At 39.1% G+C, this 15,712-nt stretch overlaps 1 protein-coding gene across 1 annotated transcript in view; it reads right to left on the reverse strand.

The window, feature by feature from the left end:
• The window catches only part of DNAH7 (dynein axonemal heavy chain 7), a 227,691-nt gene that overhangs the window by 204,412 nt on the left and 7,567 nt on the right, over positions 1-15,712 (reverse strand). The window contains exons 2-7 of the mRNA XM_034786290.1: positions 13,419-13,484; positions 11,645-11,753; positions 10,159-10,312; positions 7,474-7,567; positions 813-993; positions 339-414 (exon numbers count right to left, since the gene is read on the reverse strand). Coding sequence (XP_034642181.1) covers positions 339-414; positions 813-993; positions 7,474-7,567; positions 10,159-10,312; positions 11,645-11,753; positions 13,419-13,484 — 680 coding nt within the window. The remainder of the gene's footprint in view (positions 1-338; positions 415-812; positions 994-7,473; positions 7,568-10,158; positions 10,313-11,644; positions 11,754-13,418; positions 13,485-15,712) is intronic.

The following is a 15,712-nucleotide window of genomic DNA, read 5'->3' on the forward strand; positions in this document are numbered from 1 at the left end:
ATGGAGCAATGTCAATTTACATCAGCTGAGGATGTGACCAATTATCTTATGATCACTTGCTGTGGGACTACATCCAACCTTATAATCATTTATAAATGTTAAATGCTATGACAGGAAATTTGTTCTCAAAAGTTTGTCAGACTAACCACATATTTTTCAGAGCTTTAATACGCAACTATACGAGTTTATGCAACAAATAGCTAATATTATTTATTTTTAGGGATATTTAACATGCTCCAGTTTGAATCAATTGCCTTTGTCTAATAAGATTTCCCTACATACAGTATTCTCTCCTACTGCTGTCTAGTCAGTGTTCTTGAAGGAATATGTTTTCTTACTCTGCACGATGAGGTGGAAGAAAAGCTTGCTTCTTGTCTTCATCTTTTTCCCTGGGATCTCTTAAAACAAAGTCAACTAAAAGAAGGTATAAAAAAAGCCAAAACATAAATATGTTTAGTAAAGGAAAAACAACACTACACTAATGGATCCAAACAGTTGGGCAATCCCAGTGAAGTGAATGATGATGCAGGGGTGTAACTGTACAGGGTATGCAATTCAAAATAATTTTATTTAAGTGAGATTTACAAAATAAAAGCAATTTTTATGAAACAGCAAAAGTGTTGAATGAGGCCATATTTCTCCCTTTAGGGGACAAAAACATGAAATCCTGTGGAACTTTCCTATTAAAAATATGTATCCAACATCTCAGTCATCTACAAACTTCTAATTTATTTAATGATGGTATTCACAATGAATATATATATTTCAATAACTCATACAACTAGAAAGAACAGATATCATCATCAATTTACCTATAGCTTTCTTTACACTCAGAAGATAGTCTTCTCTCATTTCATCAGACAGTAAATATATACTTTCGCTGAGTACTTTCAGATGCTGTGGAACTAAATCCAAGACATGCTCCAGCCAAGAGTCTTCCATTGGAGCGACATGTTCTGTATCAATTCCATGGTGAATGTAATAGTAGTATTTCTGTACAATAAAGGCATTAAATAAGTTGGCTCCATTTGGCATTATAACAAAAAGATAAAGATGTCATTGCTAGTGCTGCTTTTGATGGAAGCATAAGTACATTTCAGGAGTACTAAGGGTTGGTTTACATTATAAACTATGCATAACTCTGTAAGTTTAATTTTAGGTTTTATCTGATTTCTTAATGCGTTTACTAAGTGAATCAAAATTATTTCTAAAAATTATAAAGATGGTATAACTGCATTCAAAAATATCATGTCATAATCCATATTAAACATTAATAACAGTACCTCTGCAGAGCACTAGCTTTCCAGTCAGTAACACTGGATACTGCCACAACACACACATACTGAAAGTCCTAACAAATTGCACTCAGAGACCTTCACTGTATTGTAGCAGCATCCACATGGAACTTTACAGCACAGCAAGCTGGTGCACTCTAGCGTCATACCCTGACTTGCTGTGCAGTAATTTGCCATGTAAACCAGTCCTTTGTCAATATATAACAAACATGCTGAAAATTGTGTAGACACAGGAAGAGGAGTCAGGGATGGAATATGAACCTTAACTTTGAATTTGCTTGCTTATTTGGTTTAAAGCTGATTTTTGAGATTAAGATTTTCTACTGTGGGTGCCAACATTATTCTCATATAATTAGCATATACATCTGTTGGGCCCACAAACCCACAGTTGTACATATCAATCAGACAACTGCATCACTAAGTTGCAGATGCAACTTAGAGTCCTCTATCTGATCAATTTCCTAATATGTTCTTATGAGAAAAAAATATATAATCATAACATGCACATTTTAAAAGTGATATTTTGAATTAATTTGTTTTAAAACATTCTTATGCAACAAATTCCTAATGATTTTTCAATAACTGTTAGAAACACAGATTAAAATTATATATATTTTCTATCCAGTACATGTTTTCTTCTTTTTATTTGGGTTTTACTAGTCCATCTGTAAGGTCTGATTAGCTTGTTGTTTCATTTTGTCTTTAAAAAGTTAAGCAAATTAGGAGCTCTTTGATGGAACTAATTATAAGTAGTTTTCTACTACAAGATAAAACAGGCAGCTGGGTCAGACTGAAGGGGAAACACTGGTGAAACTCAAAGCCATCCACCATGTTGCGAAAAAGGAAAATGCAGTTTTTAATCTTCAAAGGAAAGCCACGGATGCGAGTTTCACCAACACTTAGTTTCCTCATAGTCCAACAGGCGTGTCAGTTTTATTTTGTATTACAAAAACTACCTCAGGGCATGAAGCAGGATAACATTTATTTTTTTTAATAAATTTTGAAACAGACAAGCTAACCAGGCTGCAGATGTGAGGTAAAAGTATAATTATAGAAGAGGCTGGAAAAAGGGATACTAAGCAGTGAAGGCAGGAACAAAGGACAAAATGCTATACACTCTGCTCCATGGCCCTGGTAAAAGGCAAATAGCAGGAATCCGAGTAGAAAAGAGACCTCATTTGTAGAAGGCAGCTGTGGTAGTTCCACCATATGTTCCATCTACTCTGCAGAAACCCCGCTGTGGTGCAATCAGAGGGTTAGAATTCTATGGGGTTTCAAGAAGCATTTTAGCCTTACAATAGATCAGCAGGAATAAGCAGCAGCCACTGCAATGTATGCTTCTCTAGAAAGCTGTTAGATGTTCAGGATATCCATGTAAGTTAATTCTTCTTCTTGCAACATTAACTACTGCTCTACACTTTCATCCTTCTTAGAGAGGGGATTAGGGAGTGGAAAATGCAAAGGCATCAGTGGTAGAATGGCGCTTCAGCAATTTGTTCCTTCACAGAGGTCCAGAGAGCAGCAGAGTGGCTAGCCCTTTCTGAAGAAGCTCCTAAGATCAGTTAAGGATGCATCTAGGTTTTCCTATCGATTCTCTGCCTCCATGTGGTGTGAAGCCCATGACGCCCACCCCTTCAGAATGGCCTTTATTTGGGAAGCATTTTCTCCCTTCACAAGGGTTATTCTGGGAGGGGTGAATAATGTCCATACAATGGAAGAAGAGGGGGTGGGAAGAGAGTGGGAGAAAATAAAGATCTGTGCAGACTGATAGGAAAGACTGTCCCAAGAAGTCCAGCTGGACAGAAATAATTATAAAATATGCAATTTGAGAAATTTTATAAAATAAAACTGGAAAGTTATCTTTAACCATATTTTCAAAAATGCACACCCAAAGTTAAGCTCCTAAATTCATATTCAGGTACCTTAAAAATGACCTAATTTTAAGAAACGCTGAGAACTTTTGAAAATCAGTTTGCTTATTTAGGTACTTAAAGATAGCTCTCAGAACCCAACTTTGGATGCCCATTTTTCAAATTCTTCAGCTGTATTTTTAGTCTGTTGGCTTAATCAAATGTCATGTGCTTTGTTCCTTATTTTTATTCGTTAGTGAGATGTGGTAACCTACAGTACAGTAACTCCTCACTTAACGTTGTAGTTATGTTCCTGAAAAATGTGACTTTAAGCGAAACGATGGTAAGTGAATCCAATTTCCCCATAAGAATTAATGTAAATGAGGGGGTTAGGTTCCAGGGAATTTTTTTTCACCAGACTAAAGACTATATTATATATAGGGCCGGCTCTAGGTTTTTTGCTGCCCCAAGCAAAAAATTTTTTGGCTGCCCCCACCCCAGCCCTGGGCTCTCCACCCCCCTGCTGCCCCAGCACTGGGCTTCCCCCCACCAGTGCTGACTCCGCCCGCTCCAGCTGGTCCGGCGCTGGCAGGGTCAGGGTAAGCAGCGGGGCTCCCGGGCTGCGTCTCAGCTCAGGGTCCCTCCAGCCAGGGCTTCCGCCTCCAGGACCGGACGGAACCAGGGAGGGCAGAGCCGGGGAACCGCCCCCGCAGGGGGCTGAGGAGCCGGAGCAGGGTGGCCCCAGAGGGAGCGGAGCCCCAGAGATCGGGATGCGGGCCCCACACAGCAGCACCCCGGGCACCGGTCCCCACTATGCTGCTCCTGGCCGCCCTGCCGCAGTGCCTGGGTGGCTCGGGCTGCTTCGCCCAGCCCCGGCTGCGGTGCTGGGGGGCGGCCGCCCTACAGCACCTGCAGGCGGCTCTAAGCGCCCCGCGGGGTGGCCCCCAGCCCTAGTGTCCCCTGCTCGGAGCCTATCCAGCCATAAGGTGCGGACTGCAGGATGCACTGCTGTTGCCAGGGTCGACTCTAGGCTTTTGCTGCCCCAAGCGCAAAAAAAAAAAAAACAAAGGCTGCCTGGAATGCTGCCCCTGAAAATGTGCCGCCACAAGCATGTGCTTGGTTTGCTGGTGCCTGGAGCCAGCCCTGATTATATATATATATATTAGGGTTACCATACGTCCGTTTTTTCCCGGACATGTCCTGCTTTTTGGTAATCAAACCCCCGTCTGGGGGGAATTGCCAAAAAGCCGAACATGTCCGGGAAAATGCCGGCCGGGCACTTCCCCTCCCGCGGCTGCTCTGCTCCTCCCCTGACTCTTCGGCTCTGTTTAAGAGCCGAGCTGCCCGAGCGCTATGGGCTTCAGGCAGCCCCCTTGCCTCCGGACCCCAGCCGCCGGCCAGGCACTTCCCCTCCCAGGCTCCGGGGGTGCAGGGTCCGGAGGCATGGGGGCTGCCCGGAGCCCGAGTGCTACCAGCTTCACGGTTTGCCGGGCAGCCTCCAGACCCTGCGCCCCCGGCTGGGCGCTTCCCCTCCCGGGCTCCAGCTGCACTGGGGAAGCGCCGGCCGGGGGCACAGGGTCTGAGGGCTGCCCGGCAAACCGTGAAGCCGGTAGCACTCGGGCAGCCCTTTTCGCGTGGCTGGGAGTGGGAGGGAGGAGGGGGCGGGGAAGGGGCGGAGTTGGGGCGGGGCTGGGGGTGGGAAATGGGCAGGGCCAGGGCCCATGGAGGGTTCTCTTTTTTTATTTGTTAAATATGGTAACCCTAATATATATATATATGTACTGTGTGTGTGTGTGTGTGTGTGTGTGTTTAAACAAACAATTTAATACTGGTACACAGTGATGATGATTGTGAAGCTTGGTTGAGGTGGAGGAGTCAGAGGGTGGGATATTTTCCAGGGAATGCCTTACTGCTAAATGATGAACTAGCAATTGACTGATCCCCTCAAAGGTTAACTCTCAAAGTCTACAAGGCAGCAGAAATGGAGGGAGGGGAGAGAGCATCGTAGACAGAGAGACACACTGTGTGAGAAAGAAATGTGCATTTCCCCTTTAAGTACACTGCCTTGTTAATTAGATCAGCTTGCTGAGACCACAGCTGCTGCTGCCAGCAAGGTCCCTCTGTCCTGAGCCCTGTCCTGTGTTCCCCTTGCCCTATGGAAGATGGGGTAAGTGGGGTGCAGGAGCAGGGGGGAGGGGGATGCCCTAACATTAGCCCCCCTCTTCTTCCCCTCCCCCCAGCACAGAAAGGAGGAGCCTCGGGGAGCAGCTCCAAGGCAGAGGGCAGGAGCAACATATGGCAGTGGGGGGAGGGACAGCTGCAATTGCTAGCCTGCTGGGCAGCTGCTGCACAGGGAACTTAGGGGAGCGGGGAATAGGGCGGCTGCCGGTCCACCCTGATTCCAAGCCCCCACCAGCTAGCTGCAATGGGCTGCTCTTCCTGCAAGGAGTGGACAAAGCAAGCGGCTGCCAAATAATGTTAGAAGGGAGCATTGCACAACTTTAAACAAGCGTGTTCCCTAATTGATCAGCAATGTTACAACGAAACAACGTTAACCAGGACAACTTTAAGTGAGGAGATACTGTATATAAATTGATAATTCTAAAATTCTGTGGTAGTGGTAGTGCATTGATTTAATGACTTGTCAATAAGGACTTCTTAAGAACATTTATAAACACTGTATCATAGGATACACTTTAAGGACATAATTTAGAGTGCATCCTAAGGAATTCTGGTGTAATGATTCCACTGACTGAAAAACACATCAGTAGATATTTTACATTACACTAAGTGCACTCAAACAGCCATACAGTGTATTTATTCTATGGAAGAACACCCACTGACATCAACAGGAGTTGCCAAATAGACTGAGGATAATATGCTGCCCAAAGGACCCTCAAATGATCAAAATTCTACAGGGACATAGATAGTCCAATTTTAGGCTTTGTTCACACTGGCAAGTAAACGACAAAACGTTTGTCATTCAGAGGTGTTAAAAAAACACACAACCCAAAAGACAAAAGTTTTGTCGAGGAAAAGGGCCAGTGTGAACAGCTCTTTGTCAACAGGAGCGTTCTCCTGCTGACAAGAATACTGCCACTCGTTTGGGGTGGAATTTTGTCGGCAAGAGAGCTCTCTCCTGCTGACAAACTGTGGTTACACTGTGTGTCTTTTAGCGGCACAGCCATGTCACTAAAAGCTGCGCAGTGTGGACAAAACCTAATTAGATTTTTATTGTTTTGTATCTTTAAGATTCTTTGTGTTATTAGGACTTAAAATATGTTTTTATGCAAAATGAGAGAGTAATGTATTTTTTTAATAGCAGAATTTGCTTAGTTTTTAGTCTGAAAGCTGGAGAGACAGTTATTGCAGAATATAATTTACCAACGTCACACGGGAAAAAACGCTGTTGGACTCTGTTTGGAATGCCAATCATTAAAGGGGAGAAGAAAGAAAACAAAGATCTGTTTTAGCAGATTTAAAAATATTTAATTTACCATCTAAATTAACCACCAGATAACAAAGTTCTTCATAATAAAACTCTTTGCTGTGATCTTTAAAATCTAGATTTTAGTAATTAGGTAATATGGTAATTAGATGATCTATAAACATGTAAGACAATGGTCAATGGTTTGATTCATATAAATAGGTATAGTAATAAATCAGTGCCTAATTCTGGCCAAAGGAAGGAAAGCGGCATAATCTCTCCACAAATAGGCACATTTTTATGTTACAAAAGCAGAAATGACATATAGTATTTTCTAACTGAAACAAACCCAAAATATAGTCCTCTTGTGAATTCTATTCCTGCTAAAAGTAGGAATAACTTTTGAGGGTACAACACATTGCTTGGTCTGAGTAGATACACATTGTTACATACATACTTGTGTCTCAAACCCGTTTCCCCCATGGCAATTCCCCTTTATACCCCTCACAGATGTTAGTCAGGGTGTCTAAAAAGCAGTGTCTTCTTAACTTTCTAGTAGTGAAACAGTAAGGAAGGTCAACTCTCTCAGCATACTACTGCCTGCAGGTTTTCCATCATACACATACTTTCATTGTCAAAAAGAATATGGCCACTTAAAAACAAAACAAAAGAGCAAACTAAAATTGACTTAAATGTAGAGGATTTGTGACCAAATTATAAAAAAATAGTTATTCTAAATTCTCAACAATAAAACCTCTGTACTGTATGCCAAAATAAAACTAATATCAATTAAAGTGCCTACCACCATACAAATTCAGAATATTAGTCACCTTATCACTATTTCAGTGAAATAAAAAGCAATCATTTATAATAATACTGCAAACAACACTGTCTTAATTACCAAAATGTCTTTCTCTATGGGCGTGGGAGAACCCATTCTTGGAGACTGGGTTTCATCTAGTGAAACAGGCTGTTGCAGAGTAAAGTCTTGCTGCCTAACAAAACAAAAATGACATAATATGCATTATGCAGTGTTGTTGCAGCCATGCTGGTCTCAGAATATTAGAGGTAATATATTTTATTGGACCAACTTCTGTTGGTGACAGAGACAAGCTTTTGGGTGTACACAGCTCTGTGTCTCTCACCAACAGAAGTTGGTCCAATAAAAGATATTACCTCACCCACCTTGTGTCAGTACTATGCACTATGTTATTCAGACAAACTGTATTGGCATCTCTAAAAGATACCATATCATATCTCAGTAGTGGTCAAAAGAATGATGCCTGCCACCAACTGAATCATAAGTATAATCAAGAATTCTGTATGGACCCAAATATTTTTTCAGACAATGGAATAGTTTACTAAATACCTTTTCTTTAAGGTTTCACAGGTGTAGTGTTCAATTCTGCCTTTAATGTGCATAGGGAACTGTTGTGCATATTGACCATATTTTGAAAACAAATCTAATTGTAAGATTTAAGCAGGAAATACTTCTAGAATATCAGTTAAGGTATCTTTATTTAGTAATTTCTTTCAAATCAAGGGACTAGTCATATTAGCAAGGACTATTCATATAGGTAAAGTTGGCAGACTCAAACCCATGGTTTGTGAAAAAATGGTCTTACAATTATGAGAATGTTAAATATATTCTAACAAGTCATTTAAATTAGTCCATTGCAATTAGTTGACAATATTAAAGAAAACAAGAAAGCTCCTCAAGAGGAGATATGTCCCTCATTATCCAACATTGCCACAACTTTGTTATTATAATTGCACTTTGCTAGTCAAATTTTTTTATACTTACACAGTTAGTAAATTCTAACCCATACATTTTTGTTTGTTTGTTTGCTTTATGCTAAACTACGGGATTAGATTCTGGCTTTCTGTTTGATTGAATTTGTCAATATTTTTGTACCAGTATTTGGCTGTGAAATAGTCCATCTCATACTCACCTTAGCAGCAGAAACACATAATGGAGAATATATTCAGTTAGAAAAAATAATATTTATAATATATTTAGTTTACAAAATTTCCAGATTATGTTAAGTAACAGGATTTATCAAACCAGTTCTTTTCATTTTGGGGATTGGTTTATCAGAAGGATAGTTTTATTCCACAGTTTACCATATAATAATGGTTCATTTATGGCAATAAAATGTTGTCAGTCATGCTGTGGGCACTTCTGCATCTGTGCAGCCAGATAAAAAATGGTCAATGACCCAGAAACTGTCTCCAAACTGCTAAATATTTAAGAAACAAAACACAAAACATGTCTTTTATAAACATCTTCAGGGCATTGTAAAGGTTGAGGTATTTACCCAAGAAGGAAAAGATTTTGGAGTAGCACAAGCTTCAGGGCATCTTACTAAGATTTTAAAATAACTTTAAAATATTTTAAAGATCCATTTTAATTATAGTGACACATCCTTACACTAAAATAATTTAGTAATTATCTTTTTTTGGAAAATCATTTCTCATTAGAGAATAAAAATGACAAAACAAATTTAAAAATCTTCCAGATTCACGAACTGCTGATATACAGACATTTTCCAGACGCTCCTGGATATCACTCCTTGCTGTATTATAAAATAACAAGTGTGTCTTCAGTTAGTCAACTGGGAATATTCTAAATGCAGTTTAATAATACTAATATCAGAGGGGTAGCTGTGTTAGTCTGTATCCAGAAAAACAACGACGAGTCTTGTGGCACCTTAAAGACTAACAGATTTATTTGGGCATAAGCTTTCGTAGGTAAAAAACCCACTTCTTCAGATGCATGGAGTGGTGCCACTGGACTCCACGTTGTTTTAACAATACCAGTGTCCACAATCACAGCTTTCTGTCCAAGTTATGAAACTAAGGTGAAGCTCAGCTAATAATTATGCTTAAAAAGTGTCACATGAGCAATAAAAACTGTCAGGATGTGCATTTCTGGGTAATTTTATCACACTTCAAATAATGTTTCAAATAGGAGTGAACAAGCACTTTCTGAAAAACTAATAAGCAGCCTGAATCCATCACACATTCCCTGCTGAATCCAACCCAAATCTTAAAGATTTTGATCACCTGATAAACTCCAGCTGCCAAATCTACTCTTAATCTAAATTCTAATACCTGCCCTTTCGTTCCCCAAAAGAATGATATGGCTAAGTCCCAGTCTGCGCAGTTCATAAATTACTCGTATATCCTCCCAATTTTAGAGGAATCAAGAGAAGTATAGAGAAGAGCATCTTACCTGGTAGTTTTTATTTCTTAAACGGGGGTCATTTTTTGCATTCATATACACCTCTACCCTGATGTAACGCTGTCCTCAGGAGCCAAAAAATCTTAAAGCGTTATAGGTGAAACCACATTATATCGAACTTGCTTTGATCCGCCGGAGTGCGCAGCCCAGCCCCCACAGAGCAATGCTTTACTGTTATATCTGAATTTGTGTTATATCGGGTCCCGTTATATCAGAGTAGAGATGTACATAATCTGTTACTGTCTTGCAATCTTAAACTTTTTGTTATATTACCATTTTTTAAAATTTCATTTCAACTTTGAAAAGGGAAAAATGCATTTATACAAACACAAGAAAACTCACATGATGATGTTAACAAGAGTACTTCTGAAATTTTCACGATCTTTTTTTGGATGATAGCTGCTCCGCGCTTTAGAAGTTGATGTTCCAGCAACTGGTTCATTAACCGCAGAGTCCTGTATCTTGCGTCTCTTATTCCTCTCCTCCAAATATTCTCCTTGCATGAAATATATATATGCAAGTTGCATACTAAGAGCCCAAATATGCAATGTGCTGTGTACCCTCTAAAGATTCTGAGAGTTCTCAACTCACATTTATTTCAATGAAAGTTCAGATTTCTCAGCATCCTTCAGGATCACACCCTACATCATTTGCAGCAAAATTAATGAAACAAAACTAATACCTGATTGTACTGTATAAACTGTTAAAGAATATTTCTATAAAATCTATTTCTAGATCTGTAAAGTTACTATTTCAAAATATTTCTTAATTTTATTTCCTGTGAATGGGTCCAAGTATTCTTGACGTGTGGCTTTTTTTTTTAATCATGGATACAGAATCCCATTTCTGTTAACTGCTAAAGTAAATCTATATTCTAACTATATTTCTTTTGTAGTTATGGAGTGAAATTCTGGCTCCACTGATTTCAACATTGGGGCCCGAATTCCATCCATTGACTGTATGCAACATTTCACTGATTACTGTACTGATTTTTACATTTAAAAAAAAAATCAAACAACACAATTCTGTACCACTGAAGTCACTAACAGTTCTTCCATTGCCTTCAATAAAAGTAAGACTGGTTCCATAATTTACTAATATGAAAAGTAGGAGAAATTAAGTTAAATTATTTTGTACAACACAAATAAATCAATTTTTAAAGCAAATATTCTGGTTCAAAGGATACTTGATAAGAAAAAACAGTACGAAGAATTTCAATTAAGGATTTCTAATATTCAGATATACTAAAAATTAATCTGACTTTTTGGAAACTTACATTATTGTATAAACTCTTTTTATGCTAGATCTCAACACAAACTTTTAAGTGAAGTATATTAAAATATGCAAATATTGTAAGGATTCTCTTTGCTGTTTGACTAGTTTTATGGCAAACATTCCATTTCCTAAACTAATGGCTTTTCGGTAATGTACAATCATATGCTAGCAGCTGGAACTATTTATTTTCTGATAAAGAAAATGTTAAATGAACAATGTTGTACTAACCAGGCAAATCACTTTTCCAGACCTAAAATACTAATAAAATAATAAACAATATTTTGCACTTCTACAGCATTCTTCATCCAAGGTGATTATGGCACTTTACAAACATTACTGAATTTACCTGCCCCATGTTTGTAAGATAGGTAAGTATCATTGTACCCATTTTACAAAGGAAAAAAATGAGGCACATAAAGATTGTGACTTGCCTGAGATCGTATAGGAAGACTGCTGCAATCTGGGAATAAAATTCTATCCTCCTAACTCTATAATCTTGCATTAACTCAATTTTACATTATTTTTTTCATTAACTACGGAGTGGTAATCTTACCAGGTGAGAGCTCATTTTTGACAATAAATTGATCTGGCTCATCATCTTTCTGTTCTTGTCTCAGATGAAATGAAGGAGAAGCTTGCTGCCACTGTGGCTTAGAGCTTACCTGAAATAAATATTTTATTCTTAAGCTTTATAAAATAACAATAGCAAGAGACAGCTACATGTCTTTGACACACGCTTAAAAACACAATAAATTACAAAAGAAAACAGCAGACCCATAACATAGAATAATAGTAACAAAGCAACACAAAAATAAACCAAATTCCCTATTTTTGTCTAAAAACAGGAGATAATCATTCAGAAACCCAGAATAAAATATTATGTTTATGCCTATTATAAATTATTACTAATTTTTGGAATAAGTTAACAGTACAATATATACCCACTACAAAGACAGACCCCAGACATTTATGAAGATGAGATCGATATGGAAAAAAAAGCAAAAGCTAAGAAAATAGGGGAAAAGTGGTTTAATAGAATCTTTTTCTGGTGGAGTATGGTAGATATCAACAGTTTCTCCCAGGTGAAATCTACAATCAATTTATGTAACTGCTGCTCCCAAAAAATACTATTTGGGATCCAGGGTACCTATCCCCTTCAATGTTTTTGTTTTGTTGCTTTTTTAACACAAACAAAAGGCTTCCCTTCCTAGTTCTTGCCCATTTTGGGGGTCCTAACTCCATGGCAAGATAACATAATGTACAATATTCAGCCATTAGTAGCTTAGCAAATCTCACACTGCTTACAAGAATCCAGTACTACCTTTCTTAAGCGTAACTTATTTAAACAGCTCCTTCAGCCTAGAATTTTTTTTATTATTATTCCCAGACCAATGTCCCTGGAAATATGTTTGTAAAGGAAATGGCTTCTCAGCCTTAACTACACTGACCCCACAATACTCAAAAGCATTGCCCTTATCTTTTCAAGGGGCAACAATATTCAAGAATTAAGAAACCTTATTAGTGACTGTTTACACTGCAACTGGGAGGTTTGATTCCCAGTGCAGATAGACAGATATGCTAGCTCACCATGAGTTAGCACAATAAAAATAGCATTGTGGACATTGCAGTATGGGCAGTGGTTCAGGCTAGCCGCCCAAGCTTGGACCCAGGGAGTGAGGTGGGCTTGGACTCAGGCAGGTAGCCCAAGCCACTGCCTGTGCTGTAATGGTCACACTGCTATTTTTAGCATGCTAGCTTGAGTGAGCTAGTACAAGTCTACCCATGCTGGGAATCACATCTCCTAGATAGCGTAAACATACTGTGACAGATTACTGATAGCCAATAGCTAATTCCCCACAAGCCCTGATTGAAGGGTAGAAGATGTAATTACCTAATCAGACTGTCAGCTGATGAACTAAGGGGTTAATTATCCCATCAGCTGAGAAGGTAGTTAAAAAGCACAAGAAGGAAGTGAAAGGGGAGAAAGAAATCTTCCTAGCTAGAGTCCTGTTTTTTTCCCCTGGAGAAAGGGCTGAGGATTGAAGGATGCTCCAGGTAGAAGATACAGAATGAATTATATTCCAATTTTTCTATAACATTTATTTTATAGCTTTCGTCTGTAGCTTTTATTCTTTTCAATATTTTCTGCTCATCTAAGTTAACTAGTTTAATTGTTTTCCTAATATTTCTTGTACATATATGTAAAGCCTTGTTGTTTCCAATGTATACATGGCAATGAGGTCCAGTTTTCTCTGCGGGATCTCCCATGCTTTGCTGCATGTTTAAAAATAAAAAGTTGTTAAAACAAAAAATTACAAAAATATTACCTGAGCCAACTGTGGCAAAAATTTTACAGTCGTTTTCAATAATTTTCCTTTCCCAGTTGGTCTGGGCTACAAAAAAGAACAAAAACAAAATAAATTATATAAATATTTAAACTAGTAAAACTAAACTTCTAAGCATGCTAAAACTTATGATTTATACTATAATTTTGTTTTCTGTCCAATAATTTTCACAAATACACTCACTTCATTTCCCCTATTCTCTGTAGATGATAGTTTCTAAAGCTATGACTACTCTGTGGCTGGGAGCATACATACAGCTGGGAGCCTGGGTAGACAGACTTGTGCGAACTCTTCAGTGTGGCTGTAGCGGCCTGGGTTATCACCTGTCTGGGTTTTCCCAGGATTGTCCCTTTTCTGAGGTAGCGGTCCCAGGAAATCTTTCAGGGTGTTCAGTACACACTACTGGCTGTCCCAGGAAATATGTAAGGGTGATCAGTACATCATGCCAGCTGTGCATTGTTATGGACTCAGGATCATCCCAGATATCCTGGTTTTTTTGTACCCGAGAGGTGGCAATCCTAGCCGCATGATGGGAAGAGGCTCAGGCTAGTCACATGAGTCAAAGCCCACCTGGAGCTGAGCTCAGGTCTCTAGCCAAATTGCCACCCATGGTACAACGTCCACATTGTATATTTTTAGCATGCTAGCACAAGCAGAGTTAGCACAAGTCTGTCTACCTAGAGCTGGGAGGTACACTGCCAGCTGTACTGTAAACATACACTTAAAGAGTCGCTTTGTACCAGCAAGCATTCATAGTAATATTTTGTCAACATATACACAACATAACAGAAACAACCCTATGCTGCCTTTTATGTTTATCACAGACTCTCAGAAACGTAGAGCTGCAAGGGGCCTCAAAACAGAGGTGCTGACTTTCACAGTTCCCGGCGGGTGCTCGAATCCTTGTCTTTACTAAATTTCATCTTTTGAATTCAGATCCAATTTGTCAAGGTCATTTTGAATTCTAATCCTGTCCTCCTAAAACCTGGCAACCCCTCCCAGCTTGGTGTTATCTACAAATCTTATAAGTATACTCACCACTCTATTATCCAAATCATTAATGAAAATATTGAATAGCACTAGACCCAGGACTGACCCAAACAGGACTCCACTATATATTCCCTTTCAGTTTGACAATGAGCCATTGATAACTACTTTCCAAGTACGGTCATTCAACCAGCTATGCACCCACCTTACAGTAATTTCATTTAGACCACATTTCCCTAGTCTGCTTATGAAATTGCCATGCAGGACTGTGTCAAAAGTCTTACTAAAATCTAGATATATATCACATCTACTGATTCCCCCCTATCCACTAGGCCAGTAATCCTGTCGAAGAGGGAAATTAGGTGGTTTGGCATGATTTGTTCTTGACAAATCCATGCTGGCTATTCCTTATAACCATATATTCCTTCAGGGGTTTACCAACTGATTGTTTCATAATTTGTTCCAGTATCTTTCAGGGTATCTGTGACACACTGTGCCCCATGTTCACCCCTGTTATACGATTATGATATATTGTGTACAAAGTATGCCTTGTGAGGTATCATTTGAAAACGCACATCTGCTGAATATTATTATCCTGCTGAAATGTGTGTAACATCACTGCATATAAAATTGTGAGATGTTGCCATGATTGTTAGTGAAATATGTTGTAGTTCTAGGTAACGTTATCAGACCATTTTCTCAAAGACAGAGGCACACTGGCATGCCATCTAGGTGCTAAAAGACCATCATCTGCTTAATTGGATATTCACCAGCAGGGGAATTGTAAACAAGAAATTTACAATTCATCAGAAAGGACAGTTGGCAGCTCACATATACCATGGAACTGCCTGACCCCATGATCCAGCAAAGACTTTTCCAGGACAAAGGGTCAGAATATAAGAAGGGGAGAAAATGCCTTTAGACACCTCTCCTCCCCCATCTCTACTCATGGCAGCAAGATTTCTTGAAAGACAAAGGTGCATCATTGAACTGGGGGAGAGTGGTCCTGGCCTGGAGGTTTTTTCTATCCAGTACAGACTGTTGGAAGCTTTTGGGTGAGAGAAAACCTTTTTACTTTTAAACATATTAGCCTTGGTAAAGTTTAGGAATTAGCTTGCATGTTTATCTTTTTACTTCTTTTGTAACTATGATTTTTATTTTATCACTTGCAAATCACTTAACATCTATCTTTCTCTAGTTAATAAATTTGTTTATTGTTTTATCTAAACCAATGTATTTGGATTGAAGTGTTTGGGAAGCCTCCACTTGAGACAACATGTCTGGTACAC

This window comes from Trachemys scripta, chromosome 11, assembly GCF_013100865.1.
Source record: "Trachemys scripta elegans isolate TJP31775 chromosome 11, CAS_Tse_1.0, whole genome shotgun sequence".
Classification (NCBI taxonomy): Eukaryota; Metazoa; Chordata; order Testudines; family Emydidae; genus Trachemys; species Trachemys scripta.